Source organism: Chionomys nivalis, chromosome 14, assembly GCF_950005125.1.
Source record: "Chionomys nivalis chromosome 14, mChiNiv1.1, whole genome shotgun sequence".
In the NCBI taxonomy this organism is placed as follows: Eukaryota; Metazoa; Chordata; class Mammalia; order Rodentia; family Cricetidae; genus Chionomys; species Chionomys nivalis.
In genome coordinates this window covers 4,238,724-4,263,742 of record NC_080099.1, presented here as the reverse complement: position 1 = coordinate 4,263,742, position 25,019 = coordinate 4,238,724, and the positions used below count along the sequence as shown (strand labels likewise).

At 38.7% G+C, this 25,019-nt stretch overlaps 1 protein-coding gene across 2 annotated transcripts in view; it reads right to left on the bottom strand.

Annotated features, from left to right (window-relative positions):
• Window positions 1-25,019, bottom strand: part of Znf407 (zinc finger protein 407) — a 361,311-nt gene that overhangs the window by 212,448 nt on the left and 123,844 nt on the right. For both annotated transcript variants that reach the window (XM_057788496.1, XM_057788497.1), the window contains exon 4: window positions 5,442-5,516. In XM_057788496.1, the coding sequence (XP_057644479.1) occupies window positions 5,442-5,516 (75 nt within the window). The remainder of the gene's footprint in view (window positions 1-5,441; window positions 5,517-25,019) is intronic.

The window sequence follows — 25,019 nt, the reverse complement described above, 5'->3', positions numbered from 1 at the left end:
CCACAGGGTCACACCTACACCCCAGAGACTCCAAGGGTCACATCCACACCCTGGAGACTCCAAGGGTCACATCCACACCCCGGAGACTCCACGGGGTCACATCCACAACCCCGGAGACTCCACGGGGTCACATCCACAACCCCGGAGACTCCAAGGGTCACATCCATATCCCGAGACTCCACGGGGTCACATCTACACCCCGGAGACTCCACAGGGTCACACCCACACCTAAACCCTCCAATGTCATATCTATACCTCAAACACTCCATAATGTCATACTCACACCCCAAACACAAACTTTTATGAAAAGGGGGTGAGGGAACAGACACATATAAAAATAAAAAATAAATAAAAAATAAAAACAAAAAATCCCCCACACAAAATCTTTAAAAATCACACCTAACTGCTTAGAAACCAGTACTCCATCCTTGAGGCTGGGTTTCTCTGAGTCTAAGTAGTTCTAGAATAGCTGTCTCTCTGCAGGGGTTGTGGGGGTGGAACAAAAGACACATACCAGCAGACTCAGGTCACAGGGGTAGATGCTCAGGAGTTCCAACCTAGTTCTGAAGCCCTGAATATTACTGGACAGCTGTTAGTCCCTATTCCACAATAAAGCTTAGAAAGGCTGGTCCTACTATCAGAGAAGGAGTCAGGAGCCGCAACAAAAAAAGAGCTCATTAGCTGAGCAGCAAGACCTAAAGCCAATCAAGAAAAACCTCCTTCTGAAATACCCCTTTCAAATGGGCTGCTGCCTAAAAGTGCTGCCCATAACTGGAATGGGCTTTCCCACATCAGTTAAGGTGATCAGGAGACTATTCAGGTGAAGCTCCCTACTTGGGAAAGTCTAATATATTAAAATAAACAATAAAAAAGCCAGGCGTCCTTGGCTTCTTTAATCCAAGCACTCCGGAGGGGAAGGCAGAAATCTGAGTTCAAGGTCAGCCTGGTCTACAGAGTAAGTTCCAGGACAGCCAGAATTACACAGAGACACCTGTATTGAAAAACAACAACAACAGTGGGGCGGTTTGAAAGAAAATGGCACTAACTTTGGTCTCCTATGCTCACGCACACCCAGTGAGACAGACCACTTCTGTTGCTTGCACCATGTCTGCCTGCACACTACCATGTCACACCAAGATGATAACGAACTAAACCTCTAAAAATGTAAGCCGCCCAATTGTTTTCCATGTATGACAGTTGCTGTGGTCATGGTATCTCTCACAACAATAGAAACCCTAACTGAGATGAACAGTTTACCTTCACTGAACTTGTGCAAAATGGAACCTATCAACATATTGCATGAATGGAGGAGGGGGTCCATGAGGCCTCTCTCTCCCTGAGGCATTGCCACAGGAGGAAGTCATACCTACTGATAAGTTGCCCATGATGTAGCAAAGAGAACCTATCCATGTACATTCAAATAACCTTAATTACACCCAGTGGGTCCTAACTTTTTACAAATGACAGCTATCCCCAAATCTCAAATGCCCAATGAAAGAGAGGCCAACACTATCAAGGCACATTTGCCTTCCACCCAGAGTAGAAACAACACACTGCTGTGCTGACATCTTCCAAACATGGTTTCCCTAAAACAGGCATAGATTATGGTATAGATAATCAATATTAAATTGCAAGGGCATTGCCTTCCACCCAGAGTAGAAACAACACACTGCTGTGCTGACATCTTCCAAACATGGTTTCCCTAAAACAGGCATAGATTATGGTATAGATAATCAATATTAAATTGCAAGGGCATTTTCTCTGTCCACAAAATCATTTAACCCTTAGGTTTATTATATATTATATAATTTACAATCCTTTAATATCAAAGTGGTGCCTTAAGTATTGTTGAAAAGGTTCTACCAGCAAGGATATTTCTTGGCAGTATCTAACACACACACACACACACACACACACACACACACACACACAGTCACACACCCAAAGGCATATAAAAAAATCAAAGAAGCAGACAGGACTCCTAGACAAAACACACCTCTCCTATCTGCCCCACTGTTCAAAGCCTGCTGATTTTAAGCACTGTACTGCACAGACCTGATATTCACAGGAAACACACTAGTCCTGGCTACACTTGTTTTTAATACTTGTAAAGAAGCTCTCTTCAAGATTACTATGAATGGAAACCAAAGCATTATAAGGCATTTTTGTTCACTTGAATAACAGAGATTAACACTCATTTAAAACAGGATTACTTTAGAATGGACTTGAAAAATAATTGGGGTTTATTATTTAAAAATGAGCTAGATATGGCAATATTCAGTTGATTATATTTAAGTGTAAAATATCTCGCAAATACTATGTTATATTACCCTAAGGTGCATTAATGCAAATTTAGGTTGAAATATTGAATTTCTAAGAAAGCTATATTCAGAGTATCTAAAAGAATTGGGTTTTTTTCTTCAAAAGTTAGTCATATTGACCAAATTTATTGGTTCATCAAACTTTATACTTCAAGTATGTAGATTTGTTTTTAATAAAATATAATTTTTTCAAATATTAATCAGAGTCTAAGGCCTAAATACTTACATGCAAAAATTAATTTAATTGTCACAGCCTATTTGGTTAATTTCTATTACATTTTTCCATAATATGCAATGCATTAGAGAGTAGAATCAAATTTCAAACATAAAAAATAAACTGATTATACTGTCCTGGAAATACTGAAATATAGCAAGTTTGTAAAATTATAGCCAAAGCAACAATGTTTTAAATGAGTGAGAAAAATCTTTAACTTAACAGACAAACATTATTCCCTAACAGAAGGTACAGCAAACTCACCGTTCTGTGATGCTTAAATTCACAGAAACAAAAGAGAGGAGCCTTGTACTACATTACATTTGTTAATCATGATCTCCTCACAGATGCACACTGAAAAATAACATTTAATCTAATTCCAGAAATTCTGATTCATGGTTACAGACAACAATGCTAGGGGGAAAAAGACAATATCACAAACACATCTGAATTAAGTATTTCTTTAGCAGGAAGAAAAATAGCTGGTTTAGATGAATATCGCCCTTAAAAGCAGCCAGCTGTTCAGATATCTACAGCATTTTCACACTGCTGGACAAGGCTGGGATAATGGCTGTGAAAGCAAAGTGCATCATGGGAGAGGAAGCCACATGAGCTTTGTCAGGAGAGGAAGCTGCAGTGTTCCCAGTGGGCAATAGGTTTAAATCTTGGTAACCAACCTAAGATAACACTGAGAGGTGATGGAAACTGTAAGCAGCCTGGTTGACTGGCAGGAATCCAGTCCCTTTCTGAATCTCCTTCCCACTCTAGGTTATCTTAAATAAAAAGGGTCCTCCAACTTGGACACAACCCTGTATGAGGCACAGACCAAAAGTAATGGAACCAAATGACCAGCTAAAAGCATCGAAAGGATATGAGCAGCCAGAGCCAAGTTTCCTTCTATAGGCTGGTTAGCTCAGGCATTTGTCCTAGCACTGGGAGGCTAAGTCACTGTTTTATTGCAGTAATAAGACAGCACGGCTGAGGCAAAGCATTGAGGATAGAGGTCATTCAGGGTTAAATTCAAGAGGTGCATCCATGACCCTAGGGACTGGGAGCAAGGCAGCAGGCAGGCATGGCACTGGAACAATAGCTGAAGGCTTTTACACACACACACACACACACACACACACACACACACCAGCAAGTAAGTAGAAAGCGTGGGGTGGGGGCCAACCACTAAACGGGAAGATAGCTGCTTTTGAAACCTCAAAGTGACACACAGTAAGATCATGCCTCCTAATCCTTCCCAAACAGTTCCACCAGCTGGGGACCAAGTATTCAAATATCTGAGTTTATGGGGCATTCTCACTCGAACAACCACATCTTCCTAGATTAATTTATACCACTGAGCTAAGGAAACAGGAAACACCTACAAAACATAGGAAAGCTAAATAGAAAAACCAAACTGATGGTATCTTCTCATTGAAGGTGTTGGCATGATAAATAATATGTATATAAAGATTAATTATACATGTGATTTTGATCTGAGGGAGAAAAAATAACACAAATTCTTTTCTATCTTTCTGATTCCTATAAGTTATAGCTATAAAATAAGAATCATAATATACTGTGCAGGATTATAGAATGACTGAAAAAACTCATGTGAAAGCAAAAGGAACAAATACTAAGTATGGGGGGCTGGAAAGGTGGCTCAGCAGTTAAGGACACTAACTGCTCTAGCAGAGGACTTGGGTTCAATTCCAGCACCCACATGGCAGCTAACAACAGTCTCTAACACCAACATCTATCTGACACCCTCACAGACATACATCGAGGCAAAATACTAATACGAATGAAGTAAAATGAATAATTTAAAAAAATACTAGTATAAAATATAATTTTGGCAAATCCCAAATTATTCTCTGAAAGTACACAATTTTCTACATTTCAAGAATAATCTGATAACTGGGTATATTTCAGCCAGAAGTAAGATGACTATAACAATGAAAAGTGTGAGAAACTGAAGCTCAGGTGAAAAGGAGGCAGACACAGTATGGCAATATTTGAGTGTATCCATAGTCTCTAACCACACTCTAATGCTAAGGAAACTGAAAGCATCTTAATTAGGAAAGGGCCATTAGACATGTTAGATGTTGTTGAAAGGGAGGGGGATTAGCATTATTTTGTGGATGACTTCAGAGATGTCAACATGTTGTGACTGACACTCAGGAGAGTATAGAATCTGGAGTATTTTCGTGGGGTTTAGAAGGAAGCTGAAAACCCAGCCTGCAGTCCAGGAAGCTGAGGGTGTTTCTAGAAGTGTTGAGTGAGTACACTTCCAAAGCATGAAAGCTATTAGAGTAGGGATGCTCCCCTGGCAGCCGACACTGCTAGATATCAGCTACAATGACTAGGCCTGCATGGTGACATAATTACGATACACCACCAAGGAAAATAAACCTGCCAGTTGAGGGCACAATAACTGTAGCGTTGTTTTTCATCACCTGGCAACCGTAGTATTAACTGGAGAATGACATGGGATATTTTATTTTTAACATCAGCATTGTGTTTGGTTCTAGAGTACGAACTCAAAAATGTCATTTTAAAACCCCCAAATAAGAATAAAGTAAAGACAACATTCATTTATCCCACCCCGACCCCAGTAATTGGTTTTAAACATTTGCTTTAGCATACATGAAGGTGTTTAACAGGGTCAATTCTTCCAATTCTATAGTTTTGTTTATATCAATGTACCTCTCAAGTATTTCATTACTTGGTTTTTAAAACTTCCACATGCCATTGCATTTTTCTGGAAAGTTGATACAATAAATGGCATTCAGGAAGAAAGTTACAAATTCAAGATGAACCACTGACACAAATCTGAGAAGTTATTTCATTAAACGAAACTAAAAGTAGACAAAACAACTGTACTTATTACATACAAAATACAAAGGAATGAAAATTACCTTTCTTTTGGGGTGCCAACTCCATGTTTGCCTAGTAGGTGAGTATTTAGGTGCTTCTTCATAACAAAAGCAACCCTAAAAAATAAATGAAAATGAGTTATAGAATTATATCTTGACAATTGTCTTGAAATCTGTAGAGAGCATTTAAAAATGATTATGGTATGGGCATACATTAGCACACCATAGGCACACTCGGAGAATAGCTCTTGGACAAGCGTGCCTCTTCGTTAAAGAGATAAGTGCGCCTAAATCGCTGAGCTCCTTTTCTGGTTTGGGAAACCAGCCATGTCCAAGATCAAGGGAATGGCTGTGGTTCTTTAGGCACTGCCTCCACTGTCAGTTGGCAAGAAAGATGAATGAAAGGTAGCATGTGTAATGTTCAGGACCCCAGTCAATCTCACACTTCAGTCATAAAGTGGGCTTGAGAAAATGTGATTTTATTAAATATTTAAAAGATTATAAAAGAGAAAACGAGTATGTTATATAAGGCTTCTTTAAATACACGGTTGTAATTGGAATAAAGGTTTTCAAAATGACATAAATGTTTATTATGTTTACAGCATGCACATGCAAATACACCAATGTGCTTTCGTGCCAACAAAATATCAATGTAAGTGGGGTAAACAAGAGTAGCTCCAGACTCACTATCTTAATTTACAAAGAGATGGGCTAATCAGCATCTGTATGGAATGGAGAGAACGCTCTCCAGCTCCCACAGCACCTTCCTTCCAGACAGCACCACATTGATTATGTGACTCTCCACAGCACCAGATTTCATTCTGAAGCATCAGACAAAAATGGCTAATTTGAAAAGTGGAGGGAGGGGGAGAATTTCCTGTTGTAACTTTGAGTGTAAAGGGCTTGCAAACATTTTTGTTAATTATGTATTACAGCTGTCCTTCATAAAGTTAATTACTAATAGCTAAAAGGCAACTGAATCAATTTGCATATGTACATGAAAGGCATGACACATGCAAAAATATGATTTTAATTAGCGTTCTATGATATAAAAGGCTACAAATCAAATTGACATGTTATAAGACTCTTTAACATTAAACACTGGATTTATCTGGACATGTTTGCACAAATGGGCAATGTGAAGAATGCAGAGTACTGCAGCCTCTCAGAGGAGATTCCCCCCAAAAAAATCAGGAGTCTCTAGAATCACAAAATCTACTTTTTGAAAATAATATATATATATATATATGTTTATTTTCATATAATAGTAGAGAAGTTTAGGGAGAAAATAATATATTTGCATTTTAGATGATCTTGACTTCGTTATTCAAATAAACGTGCACACGCTGACAACAGCACCCATTCTGTTTCATACGCAGGCAATAACCACTACGACGATGGATGTTTGTGACGACGGATAGCTTGGGCATCTCATCAGTCATCATAATGGAAAGATAATAATCACGTTTAAAGAATCAAACTGTGATAATATTAAGTAGTGAGCCAAACAGCAACAGCATAAGATGTTCTATATTTGTTTCTGCTGGATTTGGAGAAAATAAATAACATTTTTCATATCCTGAAAAAGAATACAGTAATAACACGAGTCCATTCAAGTCATAACTTTCCTAGTGTCCTCCATTTTCCCATAATTAAAAAAACATAAAGCTAATAGCAGAGAGCAAAGGTTAAAAACCCAAAGCTGCACAGCCCAGCTTTTTCCATGACCAGGGACAGTGTAAGAGAGATCTGAACTCAGAAGCCACAGTGCAGTGTTCGTAATAGAGAAGCATTTTTTAATTAGAATGCTAAAGTCTAAAAAAAACTCCAAACCAAAATGTTCCACTGCAGAGGAAAACAACCTCACAGGAAGGAACTCTTACATGACACATGCTCTAAGTCTGCAAAGGGATTGTACTGTTAGAAGCTCAGGAGATTTGTTACTACTAGGGAAAATGAAAAATGTGTGCAGACTAGAATATGAGCTTACATACAAGTACAAAATATTTGCTCATCCAGTGTAACTTACGTGACAGTCCTTATAAGGGGGAGGGAGAGGGAGAGAGAGAAAGTTATTTGAGAAATATGATTAGCCCAGGTTGACCTCAAACTTGTGATCTCCATACTTTAGGCATCTATCCAAAGGATAAGCAGTCATACCACAAGGACCCTTCCCAACTATGTCCATAACAGATTTATTCATAATAGCCAGAACCTGGAAGCAACCTACATGTCCCTTTAACCGAAGAATGTATAAGAAAAATGTGGTACATTTACACAATGGAGTACTGCTCAGCAGTGAAAAACAATGACCTCATGAAATTTGCAGGCAGATGGACAGGACTAGAAAAAACATCATTCTGGATGAGGTAACCCAGACCCAGAAAGACAAAATGACATATGCTCACATCTAATGCTGACCTCTTGAATCTTACCTTAGAGTCTGTGTACAGGAATAAAAACGCTTGCTTTAATTAACTTGGCCATGATGGTTTGGGTTGGTGAGATTAAGACAAGACTGTAAATGCATGAAATCACATCACTTCAACTGGGTTTTGGTGTCAGGAGCACAGTAAGTAGAGCGCTAACATTTACACTCCAGTTTTCAAGAACAAAACCGTATTTTAACTTTCCCTTCGCAGCAGTTTTCCTAGACTGTAGATGATGACTTCTCTCCCATCGGGGCTTGGGGTTTCAACAGCTGAACACTCTCCATTCACTGCTATTGACGGCCATCTGCTTTATCAAAGTAAATGCAGCATCGTGAGCACAGAAAGATATGAGAAGCAACTAAAATGCGGTTTTAATTGCTCATCTCCCGAACTTACTAACTTGCAAGGCAAGTGCTGAAGTGCACACACCAAAAGACAGACCTACACCTGGAGGCGGGAGCCTCGTGTTCTCTGTTGCAGGCAGACAGACCGTTAACAGCGTGTCCTCCTGAGGGCTGCCTGCCTTCATGCCAACTCTGCTACTGTTGTGAGATTAATATGTCTAACTCCACGAATTTCTCAGTTATAAGTAATAATTAGATTCAACTCTGCATAGACCCCAAGTCCAAAGAGAACAAGGCCTTCCAAAGGATAAGGATATTTCTAGGGGAGAAGTTACTGTAAGCCACACTTGAGAAAAAGACACATTATGAAGCAACTGCCCTCATGAATTCAAAGACAGTATCTGGCATAAACTAAGGGCAGCAAGCACCCTGCCACTCGCATCACCGCCCTGATGATGCCAGTGAGACATCGGCCCTCACCTATCCAGAAATCCCCACAGCTCCCAAACAGCTGGGCAGAGGACAAGTCTCACTCAGTAAAAAGCCCTGTGATTCAACAATCAAATTATTTAATTTCTTAATCTCTACAAATAAAAAGGTCACCAAAAAGGTAACAGGTCTGGTGAGCAGCGGGCAAAGGCTAATGAATAAATATAAAAAAGTGTTTACAGCTGAAACACATATGGACCGTGAACTACTTCCATCATTCCAACCAGAGTAATGTTGGCCCTTTAAGTAAAAATTACAAATCTAAGTATGCATGGCAACTTGGGGAAGGCCAGCACAAAGACAGTAGGGCAACTCTGGCTCTGTTATTTAGTACAGGTAAAGTTGAGGATGCTATGTGCATTCTCGCAAAGAAAAGATTTCATAGGAGGGCTGTGATAAAGGACAAACTCTCTAAGAACTGGCATCATGAGAAGAGGACTAGGAGCACTAGGTCTAAACCCTGGCACCAGCATGGTCCTCAACAAAATCTACTAGAGGATTTGGCTTCAACCAGAGAGACAGGTGGTCAGACAAAGAATTTAACTCACGGTCAAGCGGAGTGTACGCATTTTGGAGTTAAAATGTGCACAAAAGCTGAAATGAAGTGCAGTTCACACATGACAGCACCTAGGAATTTCACCAATAAGCCCACCTCAGACAACATTCTGACGTGAAAGTCACTTACCTAAAGAAGAATGCACACATCCACTTCTACTCATACCACGGCCCCTAAGAGGCCAGAGGAACAAAAACAAAGCATCTCAAAACGAGGAAACAGCACCGAGAAAAGAATGCTGCTCCACAACGCCTATGTGACGAGTAAAGCTTCCTCCTCACTCAGTGTGATGCATATGCTGCTGACACTCACAGTCCAGGCAGAAAAGACCAGCATTTCTTAAACTCACTGCACTGTCCAATATCACTGTCATAGCACACATAGCAAGTGTGCAAAATCACCACACTTACAAAGTACTACTTAGAAAATACGCATCTTTGTGTACAGTCCTGCAACTGTGCTGCTGATAGGGTGTGTTAAGCTGGGAAGACCTGGAAGGCTTGATCTTGGCTACAACCGCTGCTATAGGTGGGCCTTTCTCTGCACCTGTGGGGGTGTGGTGAGCTCCACAGCCTCAGGCTCTTAGACTATCCATGTGGAGATTAGACATTAGCAGGAGAAGCTGGAAAAGACAGTTTTCATACCTCAGCAATGCTGGGTAAAGCCCCAAGAAATGTGAAATTATGAACCCTATGGGACTTGGTTCAGTCATTTAAGGGTACAAGAGAACTGCAATCAAAAGCTCTTGGTATAGCTAAGACCCCAGATCTACTGTTTACCACACAGGTCAGCCTGAAAGCATTTAATAATCATACTAAACTTCTACTGCCTAATTTACAATGTTCAGACAATTACACTGAGCTTATATAACTAAGATTGGGGGGAAAGTTACTTTGTACAATAACTGCTAAATAGTGACCACTGAATAACAACTACAAGACTCTGCCATCAGAAAAACAAGGAACAAATTAACACATATTGATCCTAGATTTAAAGAGATGTGATGGAAGAAAAGAAGGATAAATAGAAGAACAATTATGGCTCTCTACATAAAATGCGTATTTCCAGTCTGGACAGGAATGAACATGAATAAACAAAAAGCCAAACTATGAAAATGCATTTCTAGAGAAAATGTGACTATAACCCAGAAGCAAATTTAAGCAATATGTAAGAATAGGGCTAAGGATACACTAATCTCATGATAATTGAGAATCTGAGAGATTTCCTCTGACTAATAGTACTGCTCAATAAAAATCAACAAATTGGGTGTACAAAATTAGGGCAAACTGAGCAACTTGATTTTCATCATTAAATATATTCACAATATATAAAATGAAACAGACCAATTTTTCCCAAAATAAACCCCAAATGGTCAAAAATAAAAGTATGAACAAAGCATCAAATAAAGGCACTCATCATTATCCATTTTCTCATATTAATTCAAAATATTAAAAATATATTTACCATGATGTTATTTGACTTTGGGGGTATATACTGTTATCATTCTGCTGGCCTTCCCTATAACCTGGGTGTCCTGTCCCTTTAAGAGACAAGCTCTTCCCACCACCAATCTCCCCCCCCCCAATTCCTGTTAAGGCAAGCTGATCTTGCTCCTTCTCTCCATCTCCTTCCTCTCCACTCCCCCTCTGCCCTTCCCTCTTCTGAAGGGACAACCACTGCCTTCCTTTTCATCCCCCTTTCTCTTCTCTTCTCTATCTATCTGTGTGTGTGTGTGTGTGTGTGTGTGTGTGTATATATATAGTCCCTTTCCAATACCCACTACATAAACTCTATAACCAAGCTCTCTCCACATGGCCCATCTGTCAGGGTTGCACCCTATAAATTTTTCCTATACCACTTTAAAATGCATGATTTTTCTTTTTTACTTTGCAAAATTTTTTATATCACGGGTATAAACATTTTGAAAATAAGCTTAAGTGGAAAGTATTTTATAATATTTTTATATGATAATTTCAACTTGTAATAGTATACTTGCTTAAAATGGACAACTTAGTGATTTTGTGCTGTGATCACTGTTCAGTTCTACTAATGGCCACACATCACCAGAACAATGGTGCCTGGTAGTACCCATATCCTCTACTGAGAAATCAGGGGATATGCTTGATGATGTGGCACAGAGAAATAAGATTATAGATTCAATTAACACTGTAGCTTATATTGTGATTACAAGGACACTTGTGCAAGTGGAGAGGTTAAAAAAGGAAGGCTAAATAAACCCACCAAGCATTGAAAGGGCGATCAGAAGAAAGCCTTAGTAATGTCCAGAAGGTAGACAATGGAATTTGGGCTAGAGAGAAGGACCACAGTAGCCCGTGAGAAGCTGAAGAGAGTACAGGGAAAGATCTGTATCTAAGGCCTTAAAGGGTGTGTGCAAACACAATTTTGCAGATAAGTCCTGCTTTATCTGCAGTACTAAAATGTGCAAACACGATTCTACAGATAAGTCGTGCTTTGTCTTCAGTACTAAAATGTGCAAACCTGTTCCTGTAGATAGCTCCCCCTTCATCTACAGTACAAAAAGTTTCAGCTAAGTGTGAATACTATTTATTACTATTTTCTGTGCCAAAAAAAAATTAGTTTTACTTTATGTTTATGTGTATGAATGCTTTGCCTACATCTATGTAAGTATGCCACATGCATTCAGTACTAGAGTTAGAGACAGTGGTTGGTCACCATTTGGGCTGGGAACCAAACTCGGCTCCCTTACAAGTACAGTCAGAGTCCTTAACCTTCAGCTCTCTTTCCAGACAGTACTGACTACTAGCTAATGACTTAGCTGTCAAAGCTAGTTCAAAACCACTTCTGAGTACTTCTAATCTACACCACAGGATTTTCTTTTGCTTATCCTATCCTCTTAAAGTGAGATTTTATTTATGAATATGTTCCTATCTTCACACATAAAGTTTACTTCCTGAACACTGAGCAGAGTCTCTTAACAAGGCAATCTAAAACATGAATCTCTGCCCATGCTGTCCAAGGCAATTTTTCACATCTGAAGTGATGATACATAAGAACATGTCTGAGGGGCTGGAAAGATGGTTCAGAGGTTAAAAGCACTGAATGCCCTTCTGTGGGTCCTAAGTTCAATTCCCAGCAACCACAGGGTGGCTCACAACCATCTAGAATGAGATCTGGTGCCCTCTTCGGGCCTGCAGGCAAGAAGAAGACAAAGACGAAGACAAAGACGACGACGACAACGAAGAAGAAGAAGAGAAGAAGAAGAAGAAGAAGAAGAAGAAGAAGAAGAAGAAGAAGAAGAAGAAGAAGAAGAAGAAGAAGAAGAAGAAGAAGAAGAAGAAGAAGAAGAAGAAGAAGAAAATTAATAATGAACATGTCTGACATAAGGGAAAACTCAACTCAGTGAACATAAAGATTTCACTCTAAATTGGAAAAAAAGATGAAAATGGACCAAAAGGAAAAGACAGGGAAGGGTGTAAGCACAGAAAAGGGAGCTTTATCTATCAAGCATCGAATGATTCTTCTAAAGGGCAGGATGACAAAACACAGGGAACTAGTGGGAAAAATAGAACTTTCGTGTAAGACATCATTAGCAACATCCATGAAACTTAACAAACATGCAGCAGGATCCATAAAGACAGCCAATAATTAAACTACAAATGTCAAACACAGGAAAGGAACTCTGAAGAACAGCAAGATAAAAAGTATCTTTTAATTAGATTGGCCGACATGTTCTACAAGATTAACAGGTAACTTAGACTCAAAACTGTTCAAGACAGGAAAAAGTCATAGTCAAAGTCATAAAAACAAACAAACACACACACACACACAGAGATTTAAATGAATGAAGATTGTGTATAAAGCAAAAATATAAATGTAAACACAAGGAGATGTGAAGGCAGAGCCAGATAAATAAAAGTCAAAGAGTTCATAGTCAGCAAATGAGCCCTACAAGAAATAGTAAAGATAATCCTCCAGGTTAAAATCGAAAGGAAACAGGCAGAAATTTACTTACAAATGAAGAAATGAAAGGCACTATTAACAGTGATTACCTGGAAAAATGATGATAAAATACAAAATTATATTTTATTTCTACCTCTTTTATTTCTTGCTGGGTTGAAAGATAGCAACTTGGGACAACAATTACAATGAAACATTAAAATGTAAAAAAATCTGAATCATAGTAATAAAATAGAGGGAGAATGAACCTATACAGAGCAAAGCTTTGCAGAGTTGAAATTAATTTGGTATTCAACAAACTTTAATAATGTAAGTTACAGTGTTTACTGTCATCCCCAGGGTAAAAATTAAGAAAATTTAAATACATAAAATTTACATGCATGTATAAATTATATATAAATATATATTATATAGTCATATACATATATATATATATATGGAACTACAAATCGAATTAAAAAGATAAATAAGAAAAATGCCAACATAGCCCACAAAATAAAACAGAATGTGGGGAAAGAGAAACAAAGAAGGTGCAAGGATACACAGAACAAGTGTAAACAGCACGCGTCCAACATGACCATAGTACAGTGTCAAGAACAGGCTTGAGCACTGCAATCAGAATGCAGTGACCGGAAAATGTATTTTAAAATAAAGACATTCCAGGGTTGAGGATATGAGTCACTCAGTAGGAAAATGTCTACCTTGTAAGTACGAGGACCAAAGTTCTCAACTGAGAAAATGTCCTCACCAGATATGGCATGGGGGGGGGGGGGGGGCTATGGTGCATTGTTTTGGCGATTAGTGGTAGGGCCTAGTTCACTATGGCAGTGCCATCTCTGTGCTAGTAAAGCTGGATGCTGACAGAAAACAGGCTGCACAAGTCATGAGGAGCAAGTCAGTAAGCAGTGCTATACCACTATACTCTTCATCAGCTCCTGCCTCTGTCTACAACAAGAATACAACATGGAGATACACTAGCACACACCACAGATGCTAGTAAACAACACGGTTACACTAGTACACAACACGGAACGCTTGCACACAACGGATACGTTAGTACACAACACAGATATACTAATACATAACACAGACACGCTGTATACAACACGGATACACTAGTACACAACACAAATACGCTAGTATACAATATGGACCGCTTGTATACAACATGGACCGTTTGTATACAACATGGATGCTTTAGCATACAAGACGGATGCACTAGCACACAACAAGGATACACTAGCACATACCACAGATACACCAGCACACAACACAGGTACGCTAGGACACAACACGGATACACTAGCATACAACATGGATAACACAGATATGCTAGTATGCAACATGGACTCACTAGTTTGCAACATGGACATGCTAGTACACAGCACGGGCGCGCTAGTACACAGCACAGGCACACAAGTACAAAGCACAGGTGCGCTGGTACTATACAAAACAGATTACTAAAACACTGAAGAAAGTGAAAGGGATTTTTAACAATGAAAGGGTGGAGACAGAAGGGAAAACAATAAAAATCTATTTGTTAACCTAACAAGAAAAGCAAAACCTGACAGAACTGAATAAAGAAGCAGAAATTTAAACAATACACTGTAAGGAGCTTAAGCCTACACACACACACACACACACACACACACACTGAACAAAATATCCCACACAATTGAAACATTGCTGAATGCAAAGCAGAGACCCAAGATTGTCCAAAAGTCAGTCAGTGAATGAAAGAAGCCACAGAGGGCATAAGACTTCAATCACAGAAACATTCTACGTGATAACCTCAAAAATTTGTGAAATTAAGTTCTTTCCGAGATATTAAATATGGCCTACAGTTATGCCTTCAGTCATAAAGTACACTAAGATACCATACAAACACATACTCTGAAAACAATGCCATGATTTACTTCCAAGCTGAAACTCAGAAAGCACTCAATGCTGGAATCTGTAAGCTAGTTCCTCAACCAACTTGTTTAAAAAAAACCTGACAACTCCACCATGTTTCTTCTCTTTCTTTTACTATGAGTCTAAATTCTTCACAGAGGAGGACAAGGAAAAGCGGGCCCAAAAGGAAGGGTCTTGAAGTATACAGCCTGAAGTACCAAGGAGCAATTACCACATTGACAAAAATGACCCCAACTTTCTCTGTAATTGGGAGACCTGTACGGAGTTAACCCAGGCAGCCTCCAGGTGAGCTCACAAACAGGACAGTGGACAAGCAGTGAAGGAAAGAGCAGGGAGAGGTGAGTACAGGGGGAAGAGAAGAAACAGAAGAGAGTGCAGGGAGCAGACCTGTGGGCGCGAGCTCTAATCTGCTATGGCTATGTATAATATTTTGCAAAGTAAAATTGACTGAGATGGAAGCTATTCTGCATGGTACAGTGGCGATGGCTAACAAATGAGAGTTTTGTGGGCTGAATGAGAGTCCCAGCCTCATCTGCAGCCTAATGACAGCAGCCACCTGCTGTTTTATTGTCACAGCTGGAGCCAGCTCACACTCCTTGGTGCTGAGCTCTGCCCACGAGCACCAAGCTCTCTCCTCGCCTCATTACTTTGATGAACTTTTTATGGTCAGCACCCATGAAGACCTCATCGAGGACTCTGCACACAGACTGGCTTCAGGGAGTGCTGTCAGTCACATGAGGTGCTAACACACTGCCACTGGCTGCTCATGGCTGGCAGCTTCCAGAAGCCAATGGACTGTACTTTTGACATGACAGAGCCCACAACAGGTAAAAATGCAATGAAATCTCATACTTAATAATGGTCTTCCTTTCTCATTGTGATTTAAAGATCATAGAATACACCATAATGAAGTTTTTTAATGGGACGTTATTAGAGAAAACCTAATGTACTGTTTATGATTGTTCCTGTAAAATTAAGATTCTTTCCATTTTCTATAGACTGAAATTCATAGAAAAATTTTTCCTTTAGCTTTTGAAGTCGAAACAGATCAAAGAAATATTTGCATGAATATTCTAGCTTCAAATTTTAAGTTGTTAATACACTAGCTAAAATTTGTAAGTTGGATTTAATAAAAATAAGCAGCAATGTCACATGACTTCAAATTAAACCTCTCATACAATCTTGGCAGTGGAAGGGTTTTTCACAAACTGTCTACAAAGGAAAAGACCTTTATAAACTCGCTATAGTCATTGCTAGCCAAACACATCCTGGAATTTATCAGCAATTTGACTAGCAGCTGCAGAGTGGGGAAAATGGGGAGGTTTTAGAATCTCGGCAGTTTAAAGTAATATTTTAATCTTCCAAGTCCTGAAAGCTATCAGACACCTGAAAACAGGAAACTCAGAGAGCCACTGTGCGGTATTCTAGCTGGTAAATTTTTTTTTTGACAAATTCTGAATATTAATAAGGTATTAAAATTCTCTTCCCAGGCTAGTTAGTATGCATCCTATTACTCAAGTAGTCCAGGCTAGTTACTATGCGTCCTATTACTCACGTAGTCCAGGCTAGTTACTATGCGTCCTATTACTCACGTAGCCCAGGCTAGTTACTATGCATCCTATTACTCAAGTAGTCCAGGCTAGTTACTATGCATCCTATTACTCAAGTAGTCCAGGCTAGTTACTATGCGTCCTATTACTCACGTAGCCCAGGCTAGTTACTATGTGTCCCACATTGCCCTTGCACTTGTGATTGCTGTGCCTGCACAAAGTGGGGATGATGGATATGCACTGCATATTCATAAAATATATGATTTATTTCATTACCTTCTTACCAAAGAATATATATGGTGATTTTCTTGGTCTTATTCTGACATATCTATTCATTGTTGATATTCCAAACATTTTTCCTAACTAAATACGGTAATGTGAATTTGATTAATGCTACCGGGCATGCTGACCTTAGGCCAAATAGAACTAAACTTGGGGTGTGTTCTATTTTTTTTTTTTTTTTTTTTTTTGATTTTCGAGTCAGGGTTTCTCTGTAGCTTTTGGTTCCTGTCCTGGAACTAGCTCTTGTAGACCAGGCTGGACTCGAACTCACAGAGATCCGCCTGCCTCTGCCTCCCGAGTGCTGGGATTAAAGGCGTGTGCCACCACCGCCCGGCTTGGGGTGTGTTCTAAATACACACTGCCAAGAAGCAAAAACTGAAAAAAAAAATATCAACACTCACCATATTAGTTTATATGTATTCTGGAACAGCAATGAACAGAACAAACTTCAAAACAATTATAAAATTTAAGGAAGTCTCTGATTTACCAAATGACAGAAACTAATTCCCACACTACAAATTTTGCTTCAAGAAGGTGCTTTGTAAATAACGATGATCTAAAGGTAGCAGGAGGGACACTGGATTCCGTGTGGTTCTCCTCTGCATCGGGATAAACTGATAAAGCCACAGAGACCGTCCGAGATGCACAGGCAGTGTATGGATATGAGGCAGAAGCTGGCTTTTCTGAAATTCTGCTGAACTTACATATTTTTCTTTAACAATGTAAGAACACTTCAAACTTATCATTTGTAGAACCTTATTTTCAAAAAGGGGAAAGCAGTCCTTGGCTGAATTAATAACATTTAACCCTTTATTAATCACATCATATTATCCTGAGGAGTTCAATTATTATGGTTCACAAATCTTGTTTTTCCCCAACAAATAGTCTACAAATCATAATAAATTCACTTGCATTATGAATCTTTGTGGTTCCTCTCAGGAGATGACTAAAGGTAAGAAGGTTCATTTAGTAAAATCGGGGTACTAGTCTGTGTCATAAATATACAAACCATTAACTGCTAATTATTTCTCTCTTTTGTATCAACAAAGGAAACGGAAGGAAATAACTTTATAATCATATAAATGAAAGACCTAGAAACAGATGCCAGGAAGAAAATAAAATATATTTCAGTGGGAATGATGTATACGCTGACATAGAAGAAAACCTGGCTGTGGGTACACAGTTGGCTAATGTATAGCGTTCTTCTATCAAGCAGAGTCCTGAGCAGAGAGCAGACAACATAAACCAATACATTTCAGGTTCCTTAATGGCACAAAACTGAACTCTCGTCTCTTACACATAACAGGTACTGCCCATTAGTTCTGACCACCTGCAGCAAACAAGCAGGGAAAAAGCAGCCACTCTGGAACTTTGTCTGAACGAAGCTCAGAGAAACTAACCTCAAAGCGCTTCTGCCTCATATGACTGCGCCACAACACGCCAGTAGCAACTGCCAAAGGACTCAATATCCTACCGCAAAGATCCTTGCTTGGCAATGTTCACAGTCTAGGCTACTAGGAGGGAATATGGACTCAAGAGGGAAAGTGCGGAATGCAGGAGATGTGAGGTAGAAAATCCAACTAGAGAGGAGGGAGGAAAGTCAAAAATGGTGGAGAAGAAAGGATAAGGAAAAATAACACCAACGCTGCTTGATAACGCCTCGAAAAAAAATCATATTGTTTTTTATTTACCTAAAAATATATATAATACATATAAGTGTATATAAAGCACTTTAAGGAAGTTAAGTCACTTGGGTTGACAATTCTGTCCACAAGAACCACAGACTAGGGCTGCAGCAAAGGCTCTGCACTGGTCAAGAGCAGCAGCTGACCCAGGTTTGATCCAAGTACCTATATGGTATATGGCAGCTCACAAGCTTCTGTAACTCCAGACCCAGGATCCACACTGAATTCTGGTGGGCGCTGCACGCATGGCATGTACAGACATGCATGGAGGCAAAACACTCCGACAGAAATAACAACCTAACAAAAGAGGCGGCAGAAAGACTGTAGGGGCCAAAACACCAGGAAATCTGCTGTGAAACAGCCTCTCTTAGAAATGGATGGAAAAAAGACCTGAAAAACGACACTATCAAAGGACATGGTAGAGCAGACAGGGTAACACTGTGTAAAGTTCCCAGCAACTAATGACTGCTGGGAAAAAGAATTTGCCTCTCCCAAGATGAGCCGTATTGGTTTCCAATGCAGTTACCAACCCTGAAACCATATACATATACAAACAACAAAAAAAGGAATCAGAAGATTGTATTTTATGTATTTGTGTATATGCACATGTATGTATTTATGTATGTATGTATTTCGTAAATAATAAAACAGAAGCTATCAAACTGAGAGGGGAGGAGGGGGTATGCGAGGGTTTGGGAAAAGGGAGACATGGAGGAACAGAGGAATGTAAAGTGATGTAAATCTACCAGTTAAAACTTACTTTTTAAAAGAATACAATAGAAAGAGAAAATTTTATGTTTTTCTAAGTCCTTATCATAACTGGTTATCCAAAATCATACAGTGAACCATACATAGCTCATTTATTGAGCTATGAATAACTTAGTAATTTTCATTTCATTTTGTATACACTAAACAAACTTCAATAGTACTAGCATCCTCCTCAAAAAATCATTTAAATAATTCCACATAAATAAAATTTAACGCCCAGAAAGATTGAAAAATAGTTATTCATATAATACAAGAAGTATTTTCTTCCATGCACTGTGTGGGTAACATTCTCACCAGGTAACCGATTATGACTGCCTGTCCCAAACAGATTTTACATACAATCTCTGTATATAACATGCATATGCCAACAGAGAACACAGGAGTGTCAGGCAGGTCTGCAGTGAACGTCTTTCTGTGCTCTGAGGAACAGCTGTGCAGCCTCACTTCACTTCACTGCCCTACCATGTACGTTTGATCCTTAAAGAAAGGGTTGCTTATTTCGAAATCTTTTCGGCCATCTCAAAAATGGCATCTAATTATAGACCACTACGATAACCCCATTTTTGTATGATTCTTGGAAATTCTGATCTTGAGGTGTTTGTCTTCTCTTTTGCTGTTGTTGGCATACACTCATTGTACAGGTGACAAGCTTCATATAGACACGTTCATACAAGTGTGTCACACACTACTCGCCCTTTCTTCCTCAGTCAACCATTCCTGTTGATTCCTCAAAACAGCCAGTTCCTTTTCTGTGTTCATTTCCAATGTATACATACTATTTTACATAGCTATATATAATCTAGTATCCTAAAATCAGACAAAACATTTTTCTGAGAAACATGAATGAATGAAATGGTGACACTAATTCAGGAATTATTCTATTCTGTTCATGAAATTTTGCTGTAAGAGCCAATTCTACCTACTACACATATGCTCAAAGTTCTGAGTCCAAATTCAAAAATTAAATGTACCTCTACAAAAAAAATCTTGTATATTTTTATATAATTTGAATATGTTTTCAAAGAAAGTCAATACTTAAATTTTCAATACCATATCATTAACATACTACTAATAATGCAATTACTTGTTGGAATTTGGAGGTGTAACACTCATGTAGAATACTCCAGAACCTAAATGTTTACTGTACTGTAACTACTATGTAACCTTAGCTACAATATCCCTGGGCAATCAAGATATTGAAATATTGTTTCTGTTTGTTTGTTTGTTTTTCACGATGGGTTTTTCTGTGTACCTTGGTTGCCCTAAAACTCAATATGCAGACCAGGTTGGCCTTAAACTCATAGAGATCCCCCTGCCTCTGCCTCCTGAAAACTGGAATTAAGGCATGCACCACAGCATGGCTTCAATTTTTATCACCACTAGATATAAAGAAAAACTGGATTTTTTTTAAAATAAAAGAAATTAAACCTATTATGAATTTGGGTACTGCATAACAAAATAAAAAAATTCTAGTCAATGAAAAGAGCTACAAACAAGGCAGATTTATGTATATGTATATGTATATGTATGTATGTATGTATATATATATATATATATATATATATATATATACACACATCCCTAAATTAGGAAGAAATGTGCCATTACCCAAATTCACAGAGATAGCCATCCATGATTGTACAGGTAACAAACTAAAAATAACATTCTAGAGTAATTTGGAAAAAAAATAACATTTAGACATCATACTAAATACAAATGTAAAGAAAATGAATTACATGTGTTAAAGACTGAAGGTTTGCTGTGATCATTACTAGCCAATGGCATTAGCTTGAATTGTTATCTAGGTTTTTCTGTATTTTACCTGATAGCCAACGGATATCTTAATAATCTGAAAACTAGTAAATATGAAAACTAATAAATAAAGGCAAGTGAATTATTGTCAAGATCACCAACACACTTATACAACATAAGAAGCAAATCCATCTTTACTATAAGAACTATTTGAATTGCGTTTGGAAATACAGTTCTACACAAGTCCACAGAAATCCCTGGCTGGCTGTAACATAGGGAGGTCAGAGCTCACACACGCACCCTGCAGGCCCCTTTCAAACTCTCATGTAGTATATGCCTCTCGACAACAGTAATTCTAGAAATGTAAAAACAAAAAAACAGATTCCGTCCTTATGAAGTTCCTAGCCTACTGAGGAAAGCAATGTAACAACAGGGCACCATTTCACTGCGTAGAAAACAGAAAAGGAGCAGCATTTGGAGGATACTATTAACAAATTTTCAGAGACGATATACTGCCAAAAGTCACAAAACTCAAGAGAGTTAAAGTGAAAGCCTGCAAGGAGAAATAAGAGCCAAAATTTGAGCAAACTAATCAAAATCCCACGCCAACAATACATGTCTTCTTTAGCACATTACAGTAATTTAAGGCACAATACTTAGTTAATTCTGAGAGACTATCAATTTTGAGATAAGGAGTTGATTTAATAACAGCTGAACAAATGTATTAAAAAGTAAGTAGCAATTAACTAAAAAACATATCACAATTTCAAAATTGCTTAAATATGAAAAACTGTTTAACAACAGGAAGTATATAATAAATCATAAAGTACCTATTTCATAAAGATAATAGACATGAAATACTAACATCTAAGAAAACATAATATACCAAATAAAGTTCAAATCATATAATAAAATTTCTTTCACAGCATTTTAAATTGTAAGAAGGTATTTCTATTAAAAATACCTCTAAGAATACCAATTAAGGAATTTCACAGATATTAGTAAATGAAAACTCATTAGGGTTTCAGTCCTACTAATCCTAAAAGGGAAGATTAGACACTTCAAATTTCAACCTTTGATAGTTCCTATCTGATCTAGGAATATATTTTATTAATTATGACATTTAGAATTAGCTTACAAATAACAAACCAGAAGATTAAACAAAAACTGAGGTATCTTGTATACACACACACACAAACACACACACACACACCTTAGAAGAATGAATAAGGCCTATCCAAGCAATATTCATGTTCTTTCTAGATAAATGTCAGATAGAAAAATGAGACTATTGTGATAACACATTTTAAGTAGTCATTTGAAGCTCAGTCCAATGTTATCAGATGCTACACTGCATGTCCCCAACCGGCCCCTGTAACTTCTTTCTTCTCCAAGTTTGTCCAGGACGGTACAGACAGTCAAGCCTCCCACTGGAAATCCCCTTTGGCTACTCCAATCCCACAGCTCACAGAACTCTATGAGCTTGTCTTGCCTAGCATCTCTGGAGACGACCTTTCATCTACACTTGCATCTCCCTTATGTAGGATTTTTTCACCTACAGGAAAAACTATGTTCACAAGATATCCTAACTGTTCACAAAGCCAAGTAACTGGATATATACTAAGACCTATCACTTACAGGGGCGTTCCAATTATTTGTATGCAAGCTTCAGTAATTATGAACTAGAAATAGGTAATAAAAAAGAAAGATGCTTGAACAAGAATGAAACTTCCTGCTCTCTGGCATAATTTAATAGAAAAAATTAATCAGATGAACAATGTGAGGTATTGTAGTTATAACCTATAAAGAAACAAAAAACAAGAAAACCATGTTACGCTGTCATCTGCACTGAACTAACATATAATCTAGTCTAGAGGAAAAGTACCTTGATGCTGTGGCTCGCAACAGTGAATTTTATTTGGGTTTTATGACAGGAGTCTCACAGAACTTAATAAAAAAATAAAAGCAATAGCAAAGCATGATTCAGCTGCATCTGAAAATAATATTTTGAGCCAAATGAAACTGCAGGCCTTATTTTAAAGAGAAAACAAGTAAAGTCAGAAATTTCATGTCTCAGCCTTGCTAAGACACTTACCTGTATTTTATTGAACTTCTAAAAAGGAACAAAGAGTTCAGATTCTTTTAGACTTAACATCCAGATAGCACTGTCATTTTAAGTAGAGGAAGTCTTAAGTGCTGCATTAAGGAAGCAAAGTAAGGATTTCTTTTATCAAAGCCGGGTACTGCTCAGTGGTAGAGTGCTGGCTTAGCAAGCAGAAGGGCCTGGATTCTATCCTCATGACTTGGGGGGAAAAATGGGGAGGGGAGCAGGAAGAAGGAAAATAATTCCTCATGAAAAATATCTCTGGAAAATAAAAAACATTTCTTTTTTTAATTTTTATTTTTATTCTTTTTTTAATTAAAATTTCCACCTGCTCCCCGTTTCCCATTTCCCTCCCCTCCTCCCAAATATTGCCCCCTCCCCCCACTTCCCTCCCCCTATCCCCACTCCTCTTCTCCTCCCCCCACACCATTCCCCCTCCCTCTCGATACTGAAGAGCAGTCCAAATTCCCTGCCCTGCGGGAAGACGAAGGTCTTCTATCTACGTCCAGGAAGGTGAGCGTCTAAACAGGCTAAGCTCCCACAAAGCCAGTTCATGTATTAGGATCGAAACCTAGTGCCATTGTTCTTGGCTTCTCATCAGCCTTCATTGTCCGCCATGCTCAGAAAGTCCAGTTTCAACCCATGCTTATTCAGTCCCAGACAGCTGGCCTTGGTGGGCTCCCAATAAATCAGTTCCACTGTCATAGTGGGTGGGTGCACCCCTCGTGGTCCTGATTTCCTTGCTCATGTTCTCCTTCCTTCTGCTCCTCATTTGGACCTTAAGAGCTCAGACCGTTGCTCCAAATTGAGTCTCTGTCTCTACCTCGATCCATCGCCAGATGAAGGTTCTAAGGTGATATGTAAGATATTCATCAGTATAGGATAGGGTCATTTCAGGTTCCCTCTCCTCAATTGCCCAAGGTACCAGCTGGGGACATCTCCCTGGACACCTGAGAACCCGTCTAGAGTCAAGTCTCTTGCCAACCCTAAGATGGCTCCCTTAGTTAGGATATATACTTTGCTGCTCCCGTATCCACCCTTCCTATATCCCAACCATCCCAATCCCCCAAGCTCCTCCCATCCTCCCCTTCTCACATTTCTCATCCCATTTCCCCTTTGCCCCATGCCACCTCACCCGCAAGTTCCCAGTTTTTGCCCTGCAATCTTGTCTACTTCCCCTATCCAGGCGGCTGACTATACGATTTTCTTTGGGTTCACTTTCTTATTTAGCTTCTCTAGGATCACAAATTATATGCTCAATGTCCTTTATTTATGGCTAGAAACCGATTATGAGTGAGTACATCCCATGTTCCTCTTTTTGGGTCTGGGATACCTCACTCAGGATAGTGTTTTCTAGAAGCAGAGAGGGAAATCAGAGAGGCATCACCCTTCACGATAGCCACAAATAGCATAAAATATCTTGGGGTAACTCTAACCAAGGAAGTGAAGGATCTATTTGACAAGAACTTTAAGTCTATGAAGAAAGAAATTGAGGAGGATACCAGAAAATGGAAGGATCTCCCTTGCTCTTGGATTGGGAGGATCAACATAGTAAAAATGGCAATTCTACCAAGGGCAATTTATAGATTCAATGAAATCCCCATTAAAATCCCATCAAAATTCTTCACAGATCTTGAGAGGACAATAATCAACTTTATATGGAGAAACAAAAAACTCAGGATAGCCAAAACAATCTTATATAATAAAGGATCGTCTGGAGGCATTACCATCCCTGACTTCAAACTCTATTACAGAGCTTCAGTATTGAAAACAGCGTGGTATTGGCATAAAAACCGAGAAATTGA